Source organism: Empidonax traillii, unplaced genomic scaffold (genome assembly GCF_003031625.1).
Source record: "Empidonax traillii isolate 1590-97213 ecotype Southwest subspecies unplaced genomic scaffold, ASM303162v1 scaffold225:size1387458, whole genome shotgun sequence".
NCBI lineage: Eukaryota > Metazoa > Chordata > Aves > Passeriformes > Tyrannidae > Empidonax > Empidonax traillii.
The window spans coordinates 258368-278104 of NW_020955418.1; the positions used below are offsets into that span (position 1 = coordinate 258368).

Consider the following 19737-nt stretch of genomic DNA (forward strand, 5'->3'; position numbering starts at 1 on the left):
AAGCATTAAGACACTAATTCTGTAAACAATAATGCCTCCAGCATGCACACCGCGTGCTGGAATGGATTCCTCAACTTGGCCTCATCACTTATGCATCTGATGAAACAAACACTGACAGCTTTTTTGCATTTGTAAAGGCCCCACAGCAGCTGTGGTGATCCCACCATAGAGCAATGAATTAAGCCTGAAATCCAGCTGGGTCTGCACAGAAGCCTTTTTTGCACAATACAGCAAGACTATCATTGTTAACCTAGGCATTATTGTAAAATATTCTGCATTACATTAAGAACGGAGATAGAGATGCCCTGGAAAATTAGCTTTAATAGGCAATTTATAACATTTAAAAATATGGATACCACATTGATTGTTAATTGACAACAAATTTCATAGTTTCATTTACACACAACCACAGTGAATCAGGTAATTACAGAATACCACTTGAGTAGGAAACAAGACAAAATTAAGAAATAATCCACATTAAAGTTATAAAACATATGACAAACTTTTGTCATATCTATGAATTTAAAATATCAAAATTATCAGTCTTGTGATCAGAAGGAATTTGAGACAGTCTTAGAGGAAATGGATGTATGCACACTTTCATCCAACATCACTGTTAGAGTTTCTTGGGAACTAAAGCAAGCAGCTTAAAGCACTGCATAGTAATACTTAGGTATTGACTATATTATTTTCCCACTTTACAAGTACATAAATACGTACTGAAAAATAGTCAGAAATTATTTGAGGGAAAAAAAGTTGAAAGTTATTAACTGAAAAAGAGTTTTCACAGACAGGAGACATTGTTTCAAAACTGAAACTACATTCTTCCATTGTATTTAAGGGGCTAGAGAAATCAAAATAACGTTGTGTACTTTATAAAATAGATAATTCAGCTCATCTTGCTCAGTTATTAAGAACACTTCTTTAAGACTGAACCACAAAAAAAATCTATTTTTCCAGGAATGCACAGAGACATGTAACAAATGAAGCTAAGTTGTGTAAAACACTTAGAAGAATTCAAGGTGCTATCATACCGACATGAAAAAAAAATTTAAGCCTGTCCTCGCAACTTCTCCATGTGAGGAAACCACTTCTCTCAGCCCCACACCAGAAATACACTTTCTGACTTCAAGTAGTACACTGGTAGATATTATGTGTGGTTTCTCTTCCCCCCATTTCTTCTTTGTCTACGGGATTACTCAGCTGAGTATGTAGAACTCCCAACGCCAACTCTGCTTCCCAATGATGCCTTCCCAAGTAAAGGAACCAAAAGGTAAGTAGAGAGCACTGATGAAGCAGGAGAAGGAAAACAGTCACAGGGAAGCAAACTGAAAATAAGCAGCTAACTTAGAGGTAGGAGTATGGTTAGCAAAAATAGCAAGATGAAAAATATCTTCCATTTACCATTTTTAAAATGCATGCAATTCTCCACAACGCAGAACTGATCTAACCAGAGAAACTAAACTCTTATTAAGAAAAACCAAAATTACAGGCAGCAACAACAAAAAACCTAATTCCTTTTATTTGTGGCATTGCCTCTGTTCCCAGACCTTTTTTATTTTCAGCAGGAGGAACTGAGCGGAAAGGAAGGGGAAGGAAGGGAGCCAGAGCAGAAGGTGAAAATGTAAAGGGGGTAAAAAAAAAAAGGGGGGGTGGGATATTAGGGACAAAATGCACTTCAGATTCACATTTGGCTAAACTGAAGTAAGATCCAATTGGCAGCTTTTGAACATAAGACCCTTCAAAGGCAAGCTGTCAGCTTGATAACAGTTGAAGGAAATAAATGAACAGCTCTGTACTGTTCTGAAACTCTTGCGTAATGAAGTTACAGTTTTATCCTGGAAGGTGGCCAAAAAACACAAATCAATGAGCAACCAATCTCCCATCATTTTTATCACAACAGTACTACTCATCCAAAGGTAGGTTGTTATTAAGCCCTAGTAATATTTGCATTGGTCCTCCACACCAGAAAGTCCAATTGACAAGAACAAGAAGACTCACTGTACTGAGAAAATGTGGGCAGAGATACTTCTCAGAAGTGACAATAAAGCAGCTCTACAACCTAGTCCAAGATGAGCCAGACACATGAATCTTCTACAGAAAGAACTGTGAGATTACCAATCCTGCCAACGCAGAATAGCTGCGCAAGTTTACTTAGACAGGCATTAGACATGCCAGGCACTGGAAAATATCAAGAAATGAGGCTGTAGAGCATTACATTTTGCTCCAGAGAAGTTTCTCATGCTGCGGTACGAACCAAGCCTGAAATATGTCACCATAAGAAAACAACTAAAGTTTTGCAACAGGTAACCCTGAGAGCAGACACTTGCACCCTTCAAGAACCTAATGGCCATGTCATTGTGGAAATTCTCTTGGTTTCTCTCTAGGGACTTCCTGCATGAACAATCAATCAAACCAATTTAAAAAAAAAAAAAAGCCAAGCAAATGACAGCAACCTGGGAGATGCAGATTTAAAACCCTGTTTTTGACAGTTTTATATTCTCTTATCTGTAGGAGCACTGATAACCAGTTCCCTATAACCAAGATTTCCTTTACTAGATGTTGTCCTACTTTCTAAGCTGAACAGTAGATCAGTCGGCCAGTATTAGAATTGCTCTTATAGTCTTTGTCTCAAATAAGGACAGCTATTCAATCTTCCTTCTTACGAACTAAAAACTTTGTAAGATATTACTTCTTTTTTCAAAGTTTTGCCTCAAGAGATTACCTATTATTTTGTTCTGCTTAACTAGACTAGTTTATGCATGGGCTTAGCATTATTCACATGTGTTGAAATTAAACTATGTATTAACTCCCTCAGATCAACTGCAGACCTTGCTTTTATTGAAAATTATCTAATCACCAAGAAAGTCAGTGGATTGGAAATTTGTAAACCAGCTGAACTATCTTAATGACATTCCTCCACAGAGGAATGAGTTTTCAAAGCTGAAGTGCTATACTGTGTTGTTTCAGCTTTGTAACATGTGGGTTCATGATTAAAATACTGGGTCTTCTCTCATGGGGGAAAAAAAATACCTGGACATTTGGAGAACATGGAATAAAGGAAGAAGCAGTGCAACAGCATGAAGTCTTTTAAGGAGAAAGGATAACCTTTCAGTCCAGATGCTATTTACTGCTCCGTGAGAACAGAAGAACAGTGATAAATCACCTATACAGAGGATAGTGGGGAACAATTTCAGAACACCTTCAAAAGCATGCCTGAACAGACACCTTCAAAGTCTTCTTCCAAAGGCAACAGAGTAGTGTGCTCATATATATATACTCTTCATAAAAGAAGCAGCAGCATTTCCCTCCTAAGCTATCACGTCCATCAGACAAGCTGTAGCTGACCTTCTGAAGCCATGACCACAACACAGTGCTGAGGGAGCACATGCAAGTAAAAGCAGCAAAAATACTCCCAAGATGGATAAAGACCGTTCATTTTCCTTTGTTAATAAAAAGTTCATTTTTTCATTCCCCAAGAAGTGTTGCGGCTTCATTTCTATACCTATGCGCTTAGAGTGCTGGGACCTAATCAGGAACTCAGGGCAAGCCTCCTCCACATGAGCAGGATTCCAATCATGGATAAATATCCTGGCTGTTTTTCTCACATTATACTAACCTTGGTTTCACAAACTGTGCCAGAGGGCAGGTTAGCTCTCCAGAGCTGAGCACACTTCTGCTTCCCAGACGAAGCCCCAGATGCAGCTGCAGTCACGCTTGTGGTGTGCAGGCAGTAAACTGACAAAGATCTGAAACACCTCACGTGAAGGAGACAGATTCTGAGACTGCTGATAACCAGACAGTCCTCCAGCCAGTAGCACCTACTCATGGTTATGCAAGGTGAACTGGGACACAAAAAAGGAGAGAAAGAAAAGTAAGGCAAGGGCATATCCAGAAAAAATCTTCCAAAAAGCAAAAAAAACCTTTGACCACTCTGCCAGGGAATCCCTGTGCCGAGCTCAATGCTATTCCAGGGGCGAAAGCAAGACACATACAGATAGGCATGCATGCATGAATGCTGCTCCTGGTCCCATTTGGGCTAGGAGGAACGGCCTGACTAGTCACCAGGCGTGAGGAGACCAGGGATTACAGTGCATTTAAGAGATGGGCATTCTGCAAGGGGGAAAAAAATGACAGGCTCACCACTGGTAGGATCTGAGAAAAGTTAGCGACAAAAAGGAAGTAACAATTTACTCGTTCACTTTCCTCCACCCAAATTAGAGAACGAGTAATTTCCAAAATGCCTACCGGGAATTAATTTCACGGCATCCTTGACCGCAAGAGTAACAGGCATAAAATGACACTAAGAAAGGAAGAGGAATCAACAAGAATGTAAGAAGATATTTTTATGAGGGGGGAAAAACCATAATTATCTACATCATAAACACATTTCCTTCTTCTGCATGATACACAACCAGCTTTCATAGGAGCCAGCTGAAGTGGCATTATAATGAAATACTAAGTATGAGATAAAGAAACTGTATTACCCAGAAGACTTAAAGAGACCATACTTTTCTTGACATATTTATACTGAAAACTGTATTCCTGCTCTCCAAAGCAACAGGGTCCAGAAGTCGTTATACCTGGTCTGCCACCCAGGCTTGAAGAAATCTGGCTTTCATTAGTTATTTTGGAAGGTCACTCAAATGAAGATTGCAGGGCTCCTTTCAATAATGGAAGCTATGCAGTGGTTTTTATGACTGGTCAGTCGTGTCACAAAATGCTGCTCTTGACTGAAAGAGCATGAATATTAATGGCTTATAAATAAAAGCCTTTAATGTATGTGAAATATGAAATTAGCTTTTCCTGAATGCTCACATCAGCAGGATTTGATTTCCCAAAAGTTCATAAAAGGACTGTAAAAAGGAATGATCAGGGCCACGTTCTACTTTTCCTCCATAGTATTTGCACATTAACAGTTTGCTGAGCCTTGCAAAACGTAAGTACACAGCCGGTATTTTCTATAACCAACACTCAAATTCTGCACATAGGCTGAGAGACAAGGAGCAACATACAATCCATCCCCTTCCAAAGTATTTCCTATGAAGCTGGCCCCCCAGATGAGCTTCACGAACCTTTCCTCATGTCCCAGTTTGGCCTTTGGGAAATGGAAACAATACTGCGACAGGAGTTCATTCTGCTTTCTTGCAAAGAGATGGCAGTAACTTCCTCAGAGCTACTTTCACCACACAGGGACAAAGTCTGTAGAGGAGCTCAATCAGAGAAATACACAGAAAAGAGAGGGAGAAAAGCACAGCACTGGGAAAAAAGAAGAGAGGGGGGAGTGCACTGTAAAAACGCCAGTACTGTGCACAAATGCACACTACAATGAAGAGTAAGAAAAGAAAAATAATAGTTATTACATTTAAATGAAATATTAAGAGGCTAAGAAGCAAAAAGAAAAGGAAACATTTCAGGGAAAAAAAAAACACCACACAGCACTACATTTAGTAAAGCCAATAAAACCATTAAATGGCTACCACCCTCTTAGAAAACTAACATTCCTGCCTGCAAATACTTGCACACACTTACACAGCAACGGCAAAATCTCAAGCCCTGAAAAGCACTTCGGCATGTGCTTAGCTCACAAGCTCCAAGTACTTCAGCTGACGTCAGTAAGAGTATTCATACATTTGAGAGAGGCACGTGCTCTAGCGCCTTGCTGGATCGAAACTGAGGGTGCAATTTCACACGTTTTTTTAATCCACAGAAGAGGTAAAGAGGTCCCTGGGTTCCACTGCTTGCTCCCTTAACTGTGCCACTAAAAAGTCTTGCGGGCTTGCACTGAAACCAGGCCAGTTAAAGACGAGAAGGTGAAAGAAAAAAGCAGAGCAGTGGCACAAGTGACAATTTCAGTGATCCAATTTCACATGCAGCTCTTTGGTCATATTGATATGGCCAAAGCACTGCACCACGAAGGAACAAGTCAGGGTCACCACTGCTGGCTTCAATGGTGAGAAAAAGGCATGTGATGCCACATCCTGCTCTTTCTATAATTATAGGAAGCCTTGTTTTTGGTAACTTTTTGATCTGACATGGTTTGCCCTTCTCACACTACTTGGAAACCTGAGGCAAAAATACATCAGCACTTCACTTGTACATCAATAGACAGGAGTAGTTTGAACAAAAAAAAGCAGTTATCTGAACTTACTGTCCTGTAGCACAAAATAAGACAAATAAAGCCATGGGAAATTTCTGAATGAACTCCCTCATGTAAGCAGGTCCTTATGCTAAAATGTAGAAAACAGAACAGTATACTTGGCTTCACTTCCACAGTGGAGCTCTTGTATTGTGGGGTGTGTGGCTGTTGAATTTAAAAAAAGAAGTAGTAGTTTTTTTACCACATTTAGCAGTGGAACTTATCCTCCAGTAGCACAGCTATCTTAATTATATTTTCTTCCCCTTTTTATTTCTCTTGTTTAAGTATAAAATTGTCCAAATCCTACTTAAGCAAGCATAACACGTAACAGGGGTACATTTTTAATCCTCTTCTAACATATTTTAGCACTTTGGAAATTATTATGGCACTACCGTGACCACAGGCACCAACATATTCAGCTTCTTTTTCACCTGAGAGGCCTAATGTCATTTCAACGTTATTTAATATTCACCACGCTTCCAGCAGTAAGACAGTACAGCAAAATCTATACCCGAACAACCCTTAGAACAAACAAGGACAGCTAATTTTGCTTGCTGCAAAATAAAACATGTATCTTGACTCCTATTTAGTAATAATTTCACAGCCCACTGAAACTCACTCTATTACACGCAATCCTTGCCACTTCACTGTGTGCCCCTGCAACACTTTGCCCAGACCAAGTATTTTTCCAGCTACATCACAAACGGCAATATTATATGAATCCACATTAAAAAAACCAACTGCACTTTGTCAGCTCAGTTTTAGCCTGGGAAGTCCCCAGTCTGTGGTGGGAGTTATCCCCCCATACACATGTTGCCAGAAGGAATATTAGACCACTCAGGAAGCAAGTCTGCAAGATGGCAGTAGGCCATGAGAATTTTCATCATTATCACTACACTTCAAGAGGGGGTAAAAAAGTGACTATCAATCAGAAAACCACACCTCAGGTGCCCATCTGGGTCATCCTTATGTGAAATACACTCACATTAAGGCCGGTCACCTGGAACATCACCCAAAAAGGAACTCTGTACAACATCAGCCTAGTTATAAGTCAACTTAAAAGACAATAATAGAAATCCTTCTTTTCACTTGGCTTTGGGTTTTATAAACTCCAGTGTCTGGACCAAGTTTTGTAGGGCTCAAACCAAAACAGAAGCAGGTTGTTTGTTTTTTTTTCTTCCAGCTCAAGTTGAGTTAAGAAGTTAATTGATCTGGCATACATGCAGGGTTGGAAATTCATATTACAGGGGTTTTAATATGCACACTGCGGCTGAGAGATTTGGCTTACAACTTTGATGTACCAAAGAGAACTCTGTGGGACAAACTGGTCCATGACATAAAAAGGCGAGAAAGAAGGAAAGATATCCCTTCTCTAAATCACCCTTTGCCTGCCTGAAGGGTACCTCATAGAAAGAAAAAACCCTGTAAACATATGGTGGTAGACTACACCACCTTAAAAGTCTAAATGCAATTTCTAGGCTATGTACTTTTTGGGTATAAAGATTCCCAGTTTCAGAACATCACAGAAAATTATATGCTAAATATAACAACTCATAAAAATAATGATAAGCATCTCAAAAGAGTGAGACACTGAACAGACTCTTGTCCAAGACTCATGGTTTCTGTCCACTTTAATAGTAGCAGCCTCAAAAAATATTTGTACATTGCAATTGACTGGACTCACATGCTTTTCATCTGCAAGTTCCCCTTTGTATTTCTTAAAAATGCAGGCCATTCAAAAATGTAGCTAGAAAATCATTATTTAGCTTTTTAAATGGAGTTGTCAGGGTCCAGGGAAAACTGAATTGCTGTTACTGAGAAGCTTCAAAAGCTTACTCTCTTGATTGGACCTCCCCAAAATGCAGCGTGACTAGCAGGATGCCAAACATAAGACTGAAGTTTACCCAAAGCAAAGATTTTTTTTTTTTTATTCAGAAAAAAAAAATTAAACATAATCCTTAAAGAGAAAAGAAAGTCCCTCCTGTAACATACTAATGCAGGAAAGGACAGAGAAGACCATCCCGTTCTCGTGGGCCGTGAAGGAAAAAGCCATCACATCAAAATGCCAGTACACAACAAATCCATAAATATTGCAGAGCATTTATCTCTACCCACTCACATAGATCTGTTTTAAAAATAGGCACAGAATATGCATATAGCTGGTAATTTCTCCAAATTCACTCCCATCGTTCTTAATTTAAAAGCACTAATCTGCAAGCACAGCTAAAACTGAACTGCTTGCAATATATAGTTATCCTGACTTGGCTCAGACAACACAGTATCAAAGTGCAAAACTAAGATTAGTAGATTATGTCAGAATGAGCTTCCATGGTTTATTTTTGAACTTTATAAATATCGTTAGCCAGTCATCATAGCGTGTGTGTGCCAAAACACGCTAATCTCCTGCAACCACCGCGTCATCCAAAAGATGTCAGACCAGCAAGGCAAGCTTAAAGAACTGACAGCAGAGCACAGGGACTCAGAACACCACAAACCCTCCTGGAGCACAGCAGCAGGCCACAGTTTCTCAACCTGATTCTTATTTTTTGCATTTCTCCTCTAGCCTTTAGAAAGTAAAAGAAATATAGCAACAGTCACAGGTCCAAAGCTGCCTCTTTGCAGAGCAAATCAAGGGAAGAACCTAGCAGAAAAGGCCGCAAGAAGCCATGCAGCAAAGACGAGGCAGATTACAGATGGGATACATTTAGAAAGGATTAAGTCATGCCCCTCAAGTGATGCAATTATGAACTCTTCTGTGGGCATCGTCACATTTCTGCTGAACTGATTTTAGCAGTGTCAAAATGTCTGAATGCAACTACAGCAATCCTACAAGCGCTAAACTGAACCTGACCAGAAACTACTCTGGCTCCACAGGCCTGGCCTAGATGCATATGGAAACTCTAGTTAGGTTCCTCATTTTGTCTTCAAAGCATGTTTTTAACCACACAATCCCATTTTTAGGCAATACTAAAGGAGGGGTTTATTCCCCAGATACAAATAGGGGATATTCCTTATGACACATCAGGCCAGGTGAGACAAGACAGTTGCTGCAGAAGTGCTGAAGCAGCTTCACATGCCACTCTTCCCTTCGTGTACCAGTGGAATGATGATTTCCACCTGAGCCTTTTTTTTATCTTGCTTCCGTGCTCAGCCAAGCTGGTCACTTTGAAAGGCTTTCTGCAGCAGCATAAATTAAGCCAATAAACTTGGCACAGGAGCAGATGGGGGGAGCCGTGAACCCTAGCCGAGAGCCTCGAGACACGGCATTCAGCAAGCCCATGGTCTCAGCCAATGCTCAGCTTTTCCACTGATCGTGGCCACGCTTGAAGAGCAGCATTTTACAGCGTCAGACCCTTCATCTGCATAGGGAAGGGATGCACAAAAAGAAAGGCCACATGAAGGGGAAAAGAGCTAGCAAATTTTCAAACAAGACCTCACTGCTATAATTAAAGGGTTTACTCCTTTCCCACAGCCCACCACTGGAAATACCAGGCCTCTGTCGGATTACTGAAGGAACAACATCAGAACAGGATGTCATTACACGAGGGAAAGTGTGAAACCCGAGCAAGTGAAATGGCAAACAGTTTTAAACCTTCTACCTACTGATTCATTGAGGAAATGTTTCTGTGACTGACTGAAATAAACCCACTCCTCCAAATGAAAACCAAGAGTTCCCAAATAAAACCTGCCCGTTAAAAACCAAGAAGGATTGCATCCAATATTCCCAGAAGTAATGAGCCAGCAAAACAACCAACCCATCAAAGATCTAAAAGAACACCAAATACATTTTGGCAAGCATATTATTTCCTGTATCTGAAATTCAGTGCCAAGTAATCCTCACACGCTAGACCTGAATTTTACAAGTGATTTTCAGCTTTTAAGTTTCCTGGTGGCTTCCTACCACTTAAAAATGCTTTAAATAAAAAATGGTAGTTAAGTATAAAAAGTATATGTGTACCATACTTCATCACTCTCTTGGACATTAAACTCCAGGTACAATATACCCTTTTCTCTAAAGTCCTAACAAGAGGTTAAAAACTGTCAACTGAAGTTTTGGCCTGTAATGCAGGGACATTTAGGGCCATCAGCATCAGGAAACACTTAAGGGAAGTTCAGGTTTGGCAACACTGAAATTTGCATTATTAGACTTGAATGTTAATGTCCCGTTAATCTTACACAGAGGCAGTCAAATCCATCAGCACTATTGTTTTCAGACTGTCTGCCCACTAAGGCAAACAATGCATCATTTACACTTGGTTTACATTTATAGTTGGGAAGAAAGCCACGAAAAGGACTAAGGGGGAAAACCAGAATGTTTTAAATGCAAATTTGGATTTAGAAGAAGCATGTATTCCTCTGCAAATTCCACATCTGCTAGATCACACAAATGCTGAGTGCTTGTAATAAAAAATAACAAACATTCCTGCTTTTTTTTTTCCTAAAAAGTTACCTTTAAAGCCTCCCTTTCACTTGACTGCTGTAAACTGGAAACTTTAGAAATCAAAGCAGCTGGTCTTTCCCCTCTGTCAAGTTCAAGTTGATTGAATTCAGTCACTATACAATAAAAATGGCCAAAACCCAACTCCTAAATCAACCCCCAAAAAACATTTTGTTCCTCCTCAAGAACTTTCAGATACGTTCAAACCAGGAAATAACAGTAATGTGTATAAACAAAATACAAACTTCAATCGTGGAGTCTCTTTAGCTTCATAGCTTCAAACTACGAGATTTAAAAATTGACCTACTTTATGTAATACTCACACAGCTGAGTCATCACAGTATCAACTGGTCTCTATCAGCTGCAGAGTACGATAATCACTGAAAAGAAGCACCCATAATGAAATGCCTCTTCTATTTTATTATTATGCTAAAAATAAAATGTTTATCTAACAGTCCAGACTATAACTGGGGAGGGGGAGAATTTTTAAGAAAGTTGGAACTGCATAAAGTGGTCCCTATAATGCAGATGCCATGCCTTGTAGTAAAAACCTGTAAGCTTCAGGATAGAATATTGGACAAGGCAGCAGAAATACAGATTAGTTCCAACTCTGCCGCTGATACAGCACGTAGCTCCAGGCAAGTAATTTAGACTTCTTTCTTTTTCATCAAACAATAAAATGGAGGGAATGCTACTGCCTTACAGGATCAGCTGACGTTTATACCACACTTTAGCATATGCATAACATTAACTGTTACTTTACATCTACAGAAAAGGCAGGGGTAATATGTTTTTAATGCTGGCTTAGTAGGCCTCATAAGAGAAGGTGGAAGTGCTTAATGAACATTAGAAACTCTTCAGAGGAGCCTTGATTCGTTGTAATTCACTCTGGACAGCATATTACACAGACTCCTGGCTTGCAGTCCATCAGAGTGAGCAGGAGCCCATTAGTATCTCAGGGCAAAGCATTTGTTGATAGAAAATGTTCGTTTAAAGAAAAAAAGTTTTTTAATTACTAGTTTCTACTTATGCACTACCCTATAGCCACTTACAACATAATGCTGTAGTCTCAAGAGACCAGGAGGAGGTTAAGAGGAACCCAAACGCAGCTCTCAAGTGCAGCTAGCATCCTTAACTTAAGTTTCACATAGAGAAGGAAAAAAAAAAAAAAAAAAGACTTGAGTGTGCTACGCTGCTGGAATTGTTACTGCCAGCCTGAAAGAGACCTAACACAAGAAAGTCCCAGAAGGTGATGTGAAATAAGATGCAATGTACACTGAATACTGCCTCTGCTGCCAACGACATATTTACATTATTTCTTGTAGGAAGTGGTCAGACTTAAAACCTGCTGTCAGTTGTGGGGCTGCAGGAGAGAAAGTGCCCAGAGTCAGGCCCCTGCACAAACACCCCTGATGCTGAAGGAGGTGGTGGTGCTGCATGGTCACCATCTCCCCCAAAACTCCCTGAGCCTGCTCCAAGCACAAAGCCTGCTGCACTCACAGGAGCTCTCCTCAGATGTCTGCAGCATGTTAATCCTACCAGGGCCTTGTGGGCCCTCTGTCTGAGGGGCTTACCAGGCCATCGGTAGGTGAAGCATGTCACCTCATGGCAGACTACAGGACTTTTACTTCTAGAGGACAAGGAAACGAACCACACGAGGCAACAGTACTGACATTACTCTTTAATTGTATTTTGCCATCTGCTACCGTGGTAGAACCGTGCAGATATTTCAAGGCAATAAACCATATCTGATGCTCTGAGACCTAAGCCAGCAAAAACAGAAGATTTGCTATTCAGAATCACAAAAACGGGCAGAAAAACGCACCTGTGAAATTACGCTTAAGACTTCAAAGCTTTTCATTTAAGAACTATTAATTCCAAGCGCATACTGAACGCAGTCTGGCTTCTCGGCGGATGCTTTACAAAGCTGTCAGTTTTCTGAGGCTTGAGCCAAAAGGCAATATTTGATATGTAAAGATGTTTGAGAAGGAGGAGGGTAAAGTGAGAAGAAAGAGTTGTATGAGTCAGCCATGGTTCTTTTAAAAATTAGGTGATAGCGTTTTCAAACCACAGGAAAAAAAGATGCATACACGGATTTCCTCATTCCTGGGTTACCAGTCACAAAAGATAACGCTCCCAAAGTTTAAGAGAACTTTCAATTGCGACCACTTACGGAGTGGGGAGCCAAGCCCTGCGATGGCAGCCCACAACACACAGGCTTTACTCCATTGTTCTCACCACCTTCTTCTTTTCGGAATTCATTTTGCAAATGCCGAAAAGAAGAAACGGCAGCATCAGCAGCCTGAACAGGCTCTGCTCCCGACACCACAAGGACAGATTAAAGCCAGGTTGGACGGGGCTCTGAGAAACCCGGTCTAGTCGAAGGTGTCCCTGCCCACGGCAGGGGGCTTGGAACTGGATGTTCTTCAAGGTACAGCCTTCCACCCCAAACCGATCTGTGACTCTTGATTCTATGACAACCCGCAGCGGTACGAGAGGAGCGGGGCCACAAAGCACCGCTTGGTGCCTGTGCGGCTGGGGGCGGGCAGGCAGCTCCTCACGGCGGGGCATCACCTCCGCGCCTGAGGGCACCAGGGACCCGGGGCGGGCGGCAGGGCCTGACACCGGGACCATTGTTCAGGGGAACAGGCAAAGCCTGTGCTGGCACGGGCGAAGAGGAGGAGGAGGAGGCGGCGACGGCCGCGCTCCGCCGGCTGCCGTAGCGCCCGAAGGTCACGGGCAGGAGGAGACGTGCCACCACGCGTGTCGCCACGGGGCGACGTGACCGGCGCTCCCCTCCCACGTCGCAGCCCGAGGCGGGCAGGGCGGCCCCGCACCTGCTCACCTGGCCCGGGCCGCCCCCTCCCTGCCCCCCTCAGCCTCCCACCCCCACCCCAGCGGCGGCACCGAGAGCTGCCCCGGGGGCTCCTCCCGCCCCCGCCCCGGCTCTGACGTCACGGCGGGGGGGGGCGAGCCGGAGCGCTGGGGGGGGCGCCGAGGATTGCGCGGCGCGCAGGCCCGTCCCTTTGTGACGTCACGGGGAGAGGGGCGAACCTGGCCGGGCGGCGGCGTGGCCGGCGGCCCGCGGGCTCCGCCACTGCCACCGCAACCTGTTGCTGCCGCCGCCGCCAGCGCGCCCCGCCGGCACCGCCGCCCCCCGCCAGAAACGAAAAACGGGGAGGGGGCGGGGGGGGAAAGAGCAGGGGGGGGAGAAGGGTTAAATGAAAAGCGCCGCCGCGAAGTTGTGACCGCGGGAGCACCGCGGCACATTGTCCGCCCCCGTCCCTCCTGCCTTCCCTCCCCCGGGAGCCGCGCTCGCACCCCCTGCCCGGCGGTGCGGGAGCGGCGCCGCATTGTTCGCCCCGGCGAGCCCGGGGAGAGCCGGGGTTTGGGGCGATCTCTCCCTCTTCCTTCCCCCCGCTCAGCTTTAATTATTAACACCGCGGTTTCCTCCCCACCACGTCGTCCCTGTCCCCCCCCCCGCCCCGCTTTTGTCTGCCTGCCTGGGAAACGTGGACGCCTCGCGTGTTTCGCCACACTTTCCACCCGCCGTTCCCGTTTTCGATGCCATAGTTTAAACTCGCCGGCCCCGGGCTCCCCTCTCCTCTGCAATGCGGATGTATTTTAATTCGGAAATTTAGGGGGTGCAGGAGGGGGTGGGGGGAAGGAGAGGGGGAGGCAGCTCCGAAATATCGAGCACCACCACCGCCACCCCCCCAAACACACATCCATCGTTCCACCACCACCCCCGGGCAGCGTTTCAGCGGGGCGGGCAATCGATAGCGGGCAGTCAGCTGGAGTCAACTGCAGTTTTTACCAAATCTATATAATAGCCAGGGAAAGTGTCCCGAAGGTCACCCTCCCTGCCAAGGAACACCCCTCGCTGAAAGAAATCGGCGCAGGCGACAAGACACCATATAACCTACAACTTTTAAAGCCTCGCATCAAACACACCCAGAAGCGAGGATTTATAATTTTGGGGGAGGCAGAGGGGGGACACAATGCACATATATATATTTATATAAAAATATTATTTTTTAACGTTCACATAAAAATCATTATTCGCTCTACTGCATATAAGGATAATCCCCTCCGTTTTTCCAAACGCAAAGAAAAACTGCCCTGTGCCAATCAAAACGTAACTGGAGCACGAACAAAAATCTAACTACCCATCCACATTTATATGTTTAAAGGATTAGACAATTACAAGGGATTGGTTAAGCGGCTGAATAAAGAGAGGCAGAAATACAGCCCGGGCTGCGCTGGATTAGCCCAAATTTTCGAGCCATTATAATGAATTATTTTTAAAACTGTACCGAGCCATTTTCCTCATTATTTCGGTCAATCCCTAGGAACGCGCTGCCCGTAAGGCGATCCCCGGCTGCTCCGGCGTCTATCTCAAGGCAGAGCAGCCGAGGATCACACACAGGAGATGGGATGTGGTACTGCGAGAAACCAGCTCGCCATAACCAGACACTCGGTTTCAACTTAAAGGGCTTCCAACAACCACCGCCGCCGCTTCACGAGACGGGGATAGACACACGTAGATCATTTAAAAAAAAAAAAACAAACAAACAAAAAACAACAACCCAAAAAAAACCACAACACAAAAAAACCCACCAACAACCAAAAAACCAAAACAAATCTCTCTTCGCATGCAAAAGCGCAGAATTAATGAAACCCCTTGAAAATGCAGTTCGGTGACATTATCGCGGCAGCCCCCCGAGCTCCCCGCGTTTCATCTAAAACTAGATTATGATTGTGTCATTTGAGGTCAATACATTTATTCACCGGAGGAATCGCTACACAAATCTGGTTTTATAACCAAACTGGATAGGCTTGCCCGTTAAAAGGGGCCTCTGAAACTCCCCCACCACACCACAGAAAAAAATCAAATTCAGCATCACATTTGTTCCCAAAGCCTTAGAGCTGCAGGATTAGCTATAAACTTGACATTCACTGCCATTTCCTAAAACTGGGAGTCAAAGGATATATGTTATGACCACTTACGTATTTCTTTTGAATTATATTCCTCTTGGGTCTTTCTTTGCTCATTCTGGTATCCAAATTCTGATTGCAAAAGGGGACAATTGCTTCATGAATTAAAGCCGCGACAATTAAAAAAAAAAAAAATAAAAAATACCGAAAAAATCCAGGGGGGAGGGGGTTGTTTGTAGTGGTATCTTGTAATCCGAGTTTCTTTCCTCACAATGTGATTCTCCTAGCAATAAATCCGAGAAATGGGGGACGGAAAGAAAAAAAAAAAAAGACGAATGCGAAGGAAACAAAAAAAAAATCACTTTAGTGAAGCATTATAATGGAAAATATCCCCCAAACACACACACACCAAAAAAAAAAAATAAAAAACGACGCCCTTGATATCCCCTTTTCTCTTTCTCAAGCCGCCTAAGCGATCTGCAGGTCCTTAGTGTCAGAGCTGTAGTTACATCTTGGAGCAGGAGAGGGGCCGGGAGGAGAAGATAAATAATCGGGACGTTGGAAGTCACGTTTGTGCCGCTGCAGCAGGGAAAGCAGCAGGGACAACTCCAGCAGCGGCGGCGGCTCCGGCGGCAGCAGCGGCGGCGGCAGCGAGGGCTGCACGCACCGTGTGTGTCTCCGCTCCTCCAGCTCCCCCCCTAACCAATGAGAACAGCTCTCCGCCAGCAACTTTAAATGGACCTGGCTCTCTCTCTTTTTTTTTTTTTTTTTTTTTTTAATATATATGTCTGCGTGTGTGTGTGCGCGCGCGCGTGTATGTGTGTGTGTATATATATATATAAATAAATATATATATATATATATATATATATATACACGAACACACGCACACACACATACATACATACACGGCTTAGGGCTCGCCCTTCAATTCCCAACCGGGGCAGCAGCCGCAACGCCGCGCTCAGCGCATGCAACAGGCCTCGCTAAACACTCCATGCGGGTCAAGCGTCACGCGCTTCCCTCTCCCACCCCCCACCCCTCCTCCCACCTCCCTTCTTTTGGCATTTTAAGCGCGGCCACCTGGCAGCCAAGGTCGCCGGGAGCTCTCCGCCGCAGCCCCAGCGCGGAGTTTTCCGACGGTCCCTCAGGGCGCACCACGCTCGGTCGCCCTGCCTTACCCCCTCCCCGCCCCGCAGCAGCCTCCTGCCTGCCAAGGGCTCTCCCTTCCGCTCCGTCCGTGCGACGGCCGCGCCTCCCCCGGGCGTGAGCACGCACCGGGGGGCCCGCCGCGCTGGCAGCACCTGGAAGTCACGTTTGGCCGCGCAGGGCCCAAAAATTACCCTTGCTCGCGAGGAAAGTTGTAGTTCCCTCGCCACAAAATGGCGACCGGTGTAGAACTACACCTCCCGGCGTGCCCCGCGCGCCCGCCCGCCGATTGGCTGCTGGACGAGGAACCCCCTTCGCCACGCTCGTCCTTCTCCCCTCCCCCGCCTCTCTTCGTTGGTTTACCCCTCATGCTTGTCTCCCCCCCCCCCCCCCTCCGCGGCGCTCGATGGTAGAGGCTGGGGGGGGGCTCGGGGGGTGGGCGGCACGGCAGGAGGAGGAGGAGGAGGTCGAGGGGGAAGTTTATTGGGAATCGCTGACAGGGAGTGGGGAGGCAGGCAGGCGCCGCGGGAGGCTGCCGGGAGAGCGCGGGGATTAATGTGTCTGGGTTGGGCTGGGAAGTGGCGGCACGAAAACTTTGTGTCTACGGGCTGCGCCCGCCGGGGAGGCGGCGGTCTGGATCTGCCGGACAGGCGGACAGACAGACCGCCGGCTGGACGGAGAGACCGCGTGCCGGGCGGGCGGTGTCAGCTCGGGACAGGATGCCGGGCTCGCCCGGTGTGTCTCTGAGGTGTCCTGAGGTCGCGCCTCCTCTGCCGCCGCCGCCGCCGCCGCGCTGGGGCTGCCCCGCGGGACCCGGCCCGGTGGTCCGGCGCGCCCGAGAATAACCTTTCTGTGCGGATAGATGTGTGCTTTCAAATCCAGCCCCAAGCTCGGCTGTTTTTAAGGAGCAGTGGCCCGTCCGAGCCGAGAGCTGGTGCCGAGGCCGGGGCAGCGCCGCCCTGCCCCGTCCCCGGCGGGATCTGCCACAGGACCCGCCGGGCGGCACCCGGGTACCCGGTGTCAGTGAGAAATCCTGACATTCGATTAAATTAAGGGTTTTTTCCTTAAGTTTAAAAACAAACAAACAAATCAAAAACAAAAACCAAACAAAAACCAAAACAAACAAAAACAAACAAACAAACCAACCCCACAACCACAGTAGGAAACTGGGTGCAAGGTGGAAGGTGCATCTTCAGTGAAAACCCAAGAGTTCTTTAATGGTGGATTTAGCTGTTGGAGGAGGCCCAGAGGAGCGTCACGAACTTGATAAGAGATCTGGAGCACCTCCCGTTCAAAGACAGGCTGAGAAAGTTGGGGCTGTTCAGCCTGGCCAAGAGAAGGTTGCGTGGAGACCTCAAAGCAATCTTCCAGTATCTGAAGAGGACCTACATGGAAACTGGAGAGGGATTCTTTGTCAGGAATTGTAGTTATAGAACGGGGGAAAATGGGTACAAGTCGAAAGAGCGGAGATTTAGGAAATCAGGAAATATTGGGAAGAAATTTTTTACTGTGAGGGTGGTGAGACACTGGAACAGGTTGCCTAGGGAGGTGGATGCCCTACCTCTGGCAGTGTTCAAAGCCAGGTTAGATAAGACCTTGAGCAACCTGGTCTAGTGGGGTGTCCCTGCCCATGGCAGGGGGTTTGAGACTAGATGATCTTTAAGGTCCATTCCAACTCCTTAACATTCTATGATTCTATGATTGCATTTCCTCCAGGGACAGGGAGGGAAGAGAGTCATTGATCTCCCTGGTGAGGTATCAGCATACCCAGCGGCCATTTATGCTTTTCTGTGCAGCTACGGCATAAACTCTTGAGGTGAGGTAACTCTATGCTAATGCTTATATACTTACATACTTCAGTAACACTAGGGACTTCACGCTGTTCCACATGCAGTTTTCATATTCAGATCCTTTCTGGAGAGTATTATCTCTGCTCAGTAGGGGCATAAATTTTTGTGCAGGGCTCTTGAGTGGCAGCGCTCAAACTCAGGAAAGCAGGAGACAGAACTTGCCAGAACCCCACGCACTGGTTCCTAGTCTTCTGTCTTTACTGTGAGGCCATCCTTCCCCTCTTATGTAGCATATTGTTCTCCCTTTACCTTAAAAATATGCAAATCATTTTTAAGACACTAAATAGAAAAAAAAAAAAAGTCATAATTTCTTAGTTTTCACTTCTTCATGCTTACTGCTAATTATTCCAGGACATTTTTCCTAGTCTTGTATAATAAAAAAAAAAAAAGGGGTACAAAATGATCTCTGGGTGCTTGGCCTCATCCAAAATCAAGCTTTTATGTTAATAATACTTGTGACCAAGTTAGTCTTTTACAGCCTTTTCTTTAGGCCACTTGTAGGAAAATATACATTATTTCTAAGTGCAAGTCTGAGGAGAGTATTTTATTCCTTTAAATTGGAAATATGCGCATTTCTTGGACTGTTTACCTTTCTGCTCTCAGTTACTTTTATTAAGGTGTTTATGTAGCATGAAGGTCTAGGACACACTTGGAAGAAAATGCTTTTATCTCAGGTGTTCTTTGACTAGTAATGGTGAATCTGTGATTCTCCAAGAAACATTTTGGAGAGCCCAAAGCAACAAAGATTCATGTATTTCTGGGTCAACAATTGAGCAGAAAGGTTCTTGTAGAAAACCTACCTGGCTTTTCTCAAATAAAACGAGGTAGTAAAACCAACTATTCCCCTCCTTCTTACTTTGGAGATTACTTCCTGAGTGTCCTTAAAGTCTCAGGGTGTTCCTGTGTTTGCTCCTGGCTTTTGTGCCATGTGTTGAACAAGAGCCTACTGTCAGTGCAGACTAATGAATTTTCTTCTTGAGGCCGGGTGGCAGAAACCTTTCCCATAGATCAGAAACCTTTCCCATAGATCTGTGACTCTATTTACCTTTGTGTTCTGTTATACAGAGCGTTGTATTATGCACATGCTGAGTATCAAGTATCCATGGTGGATCTTGCCTTTCAGTTCTAGCTTGTGTGCATTTTGGAGACCGACCTTTTAAATAATCAAGCTGAACTGGTTTAGTGTACTCGTTTACATTTTTAATTAAATCCTGTTACAATAG

General features: G+C 44.8%; 1 protein-coding gene across 1 annotated transcript in view; it reads right to left on the reverse strand.

Annotated features, from left to right (window-relative positions):
- The window catches only part of JARID2 (jumonji and AT-rich interaction domain containing 2), a 214896-nt gene extending 199125 nt beyond the window's left edge, over positions 1–15771 (reverse strand). Inside the window, exon 1 of the mRNA XM_027887944.1 lies at positions 15588–15771. Within this exon, the coding sequence (XP_027743745.1) occupies positions 15588–15632 (45 nt within the window). The 5' untranslated portion in view covers positions 15633–15771. The remainder of the gene's footprint in view (positions 1–15587) is intronic.
- Positions 15772–19737: the final 3966 nt, after the last annotated feature.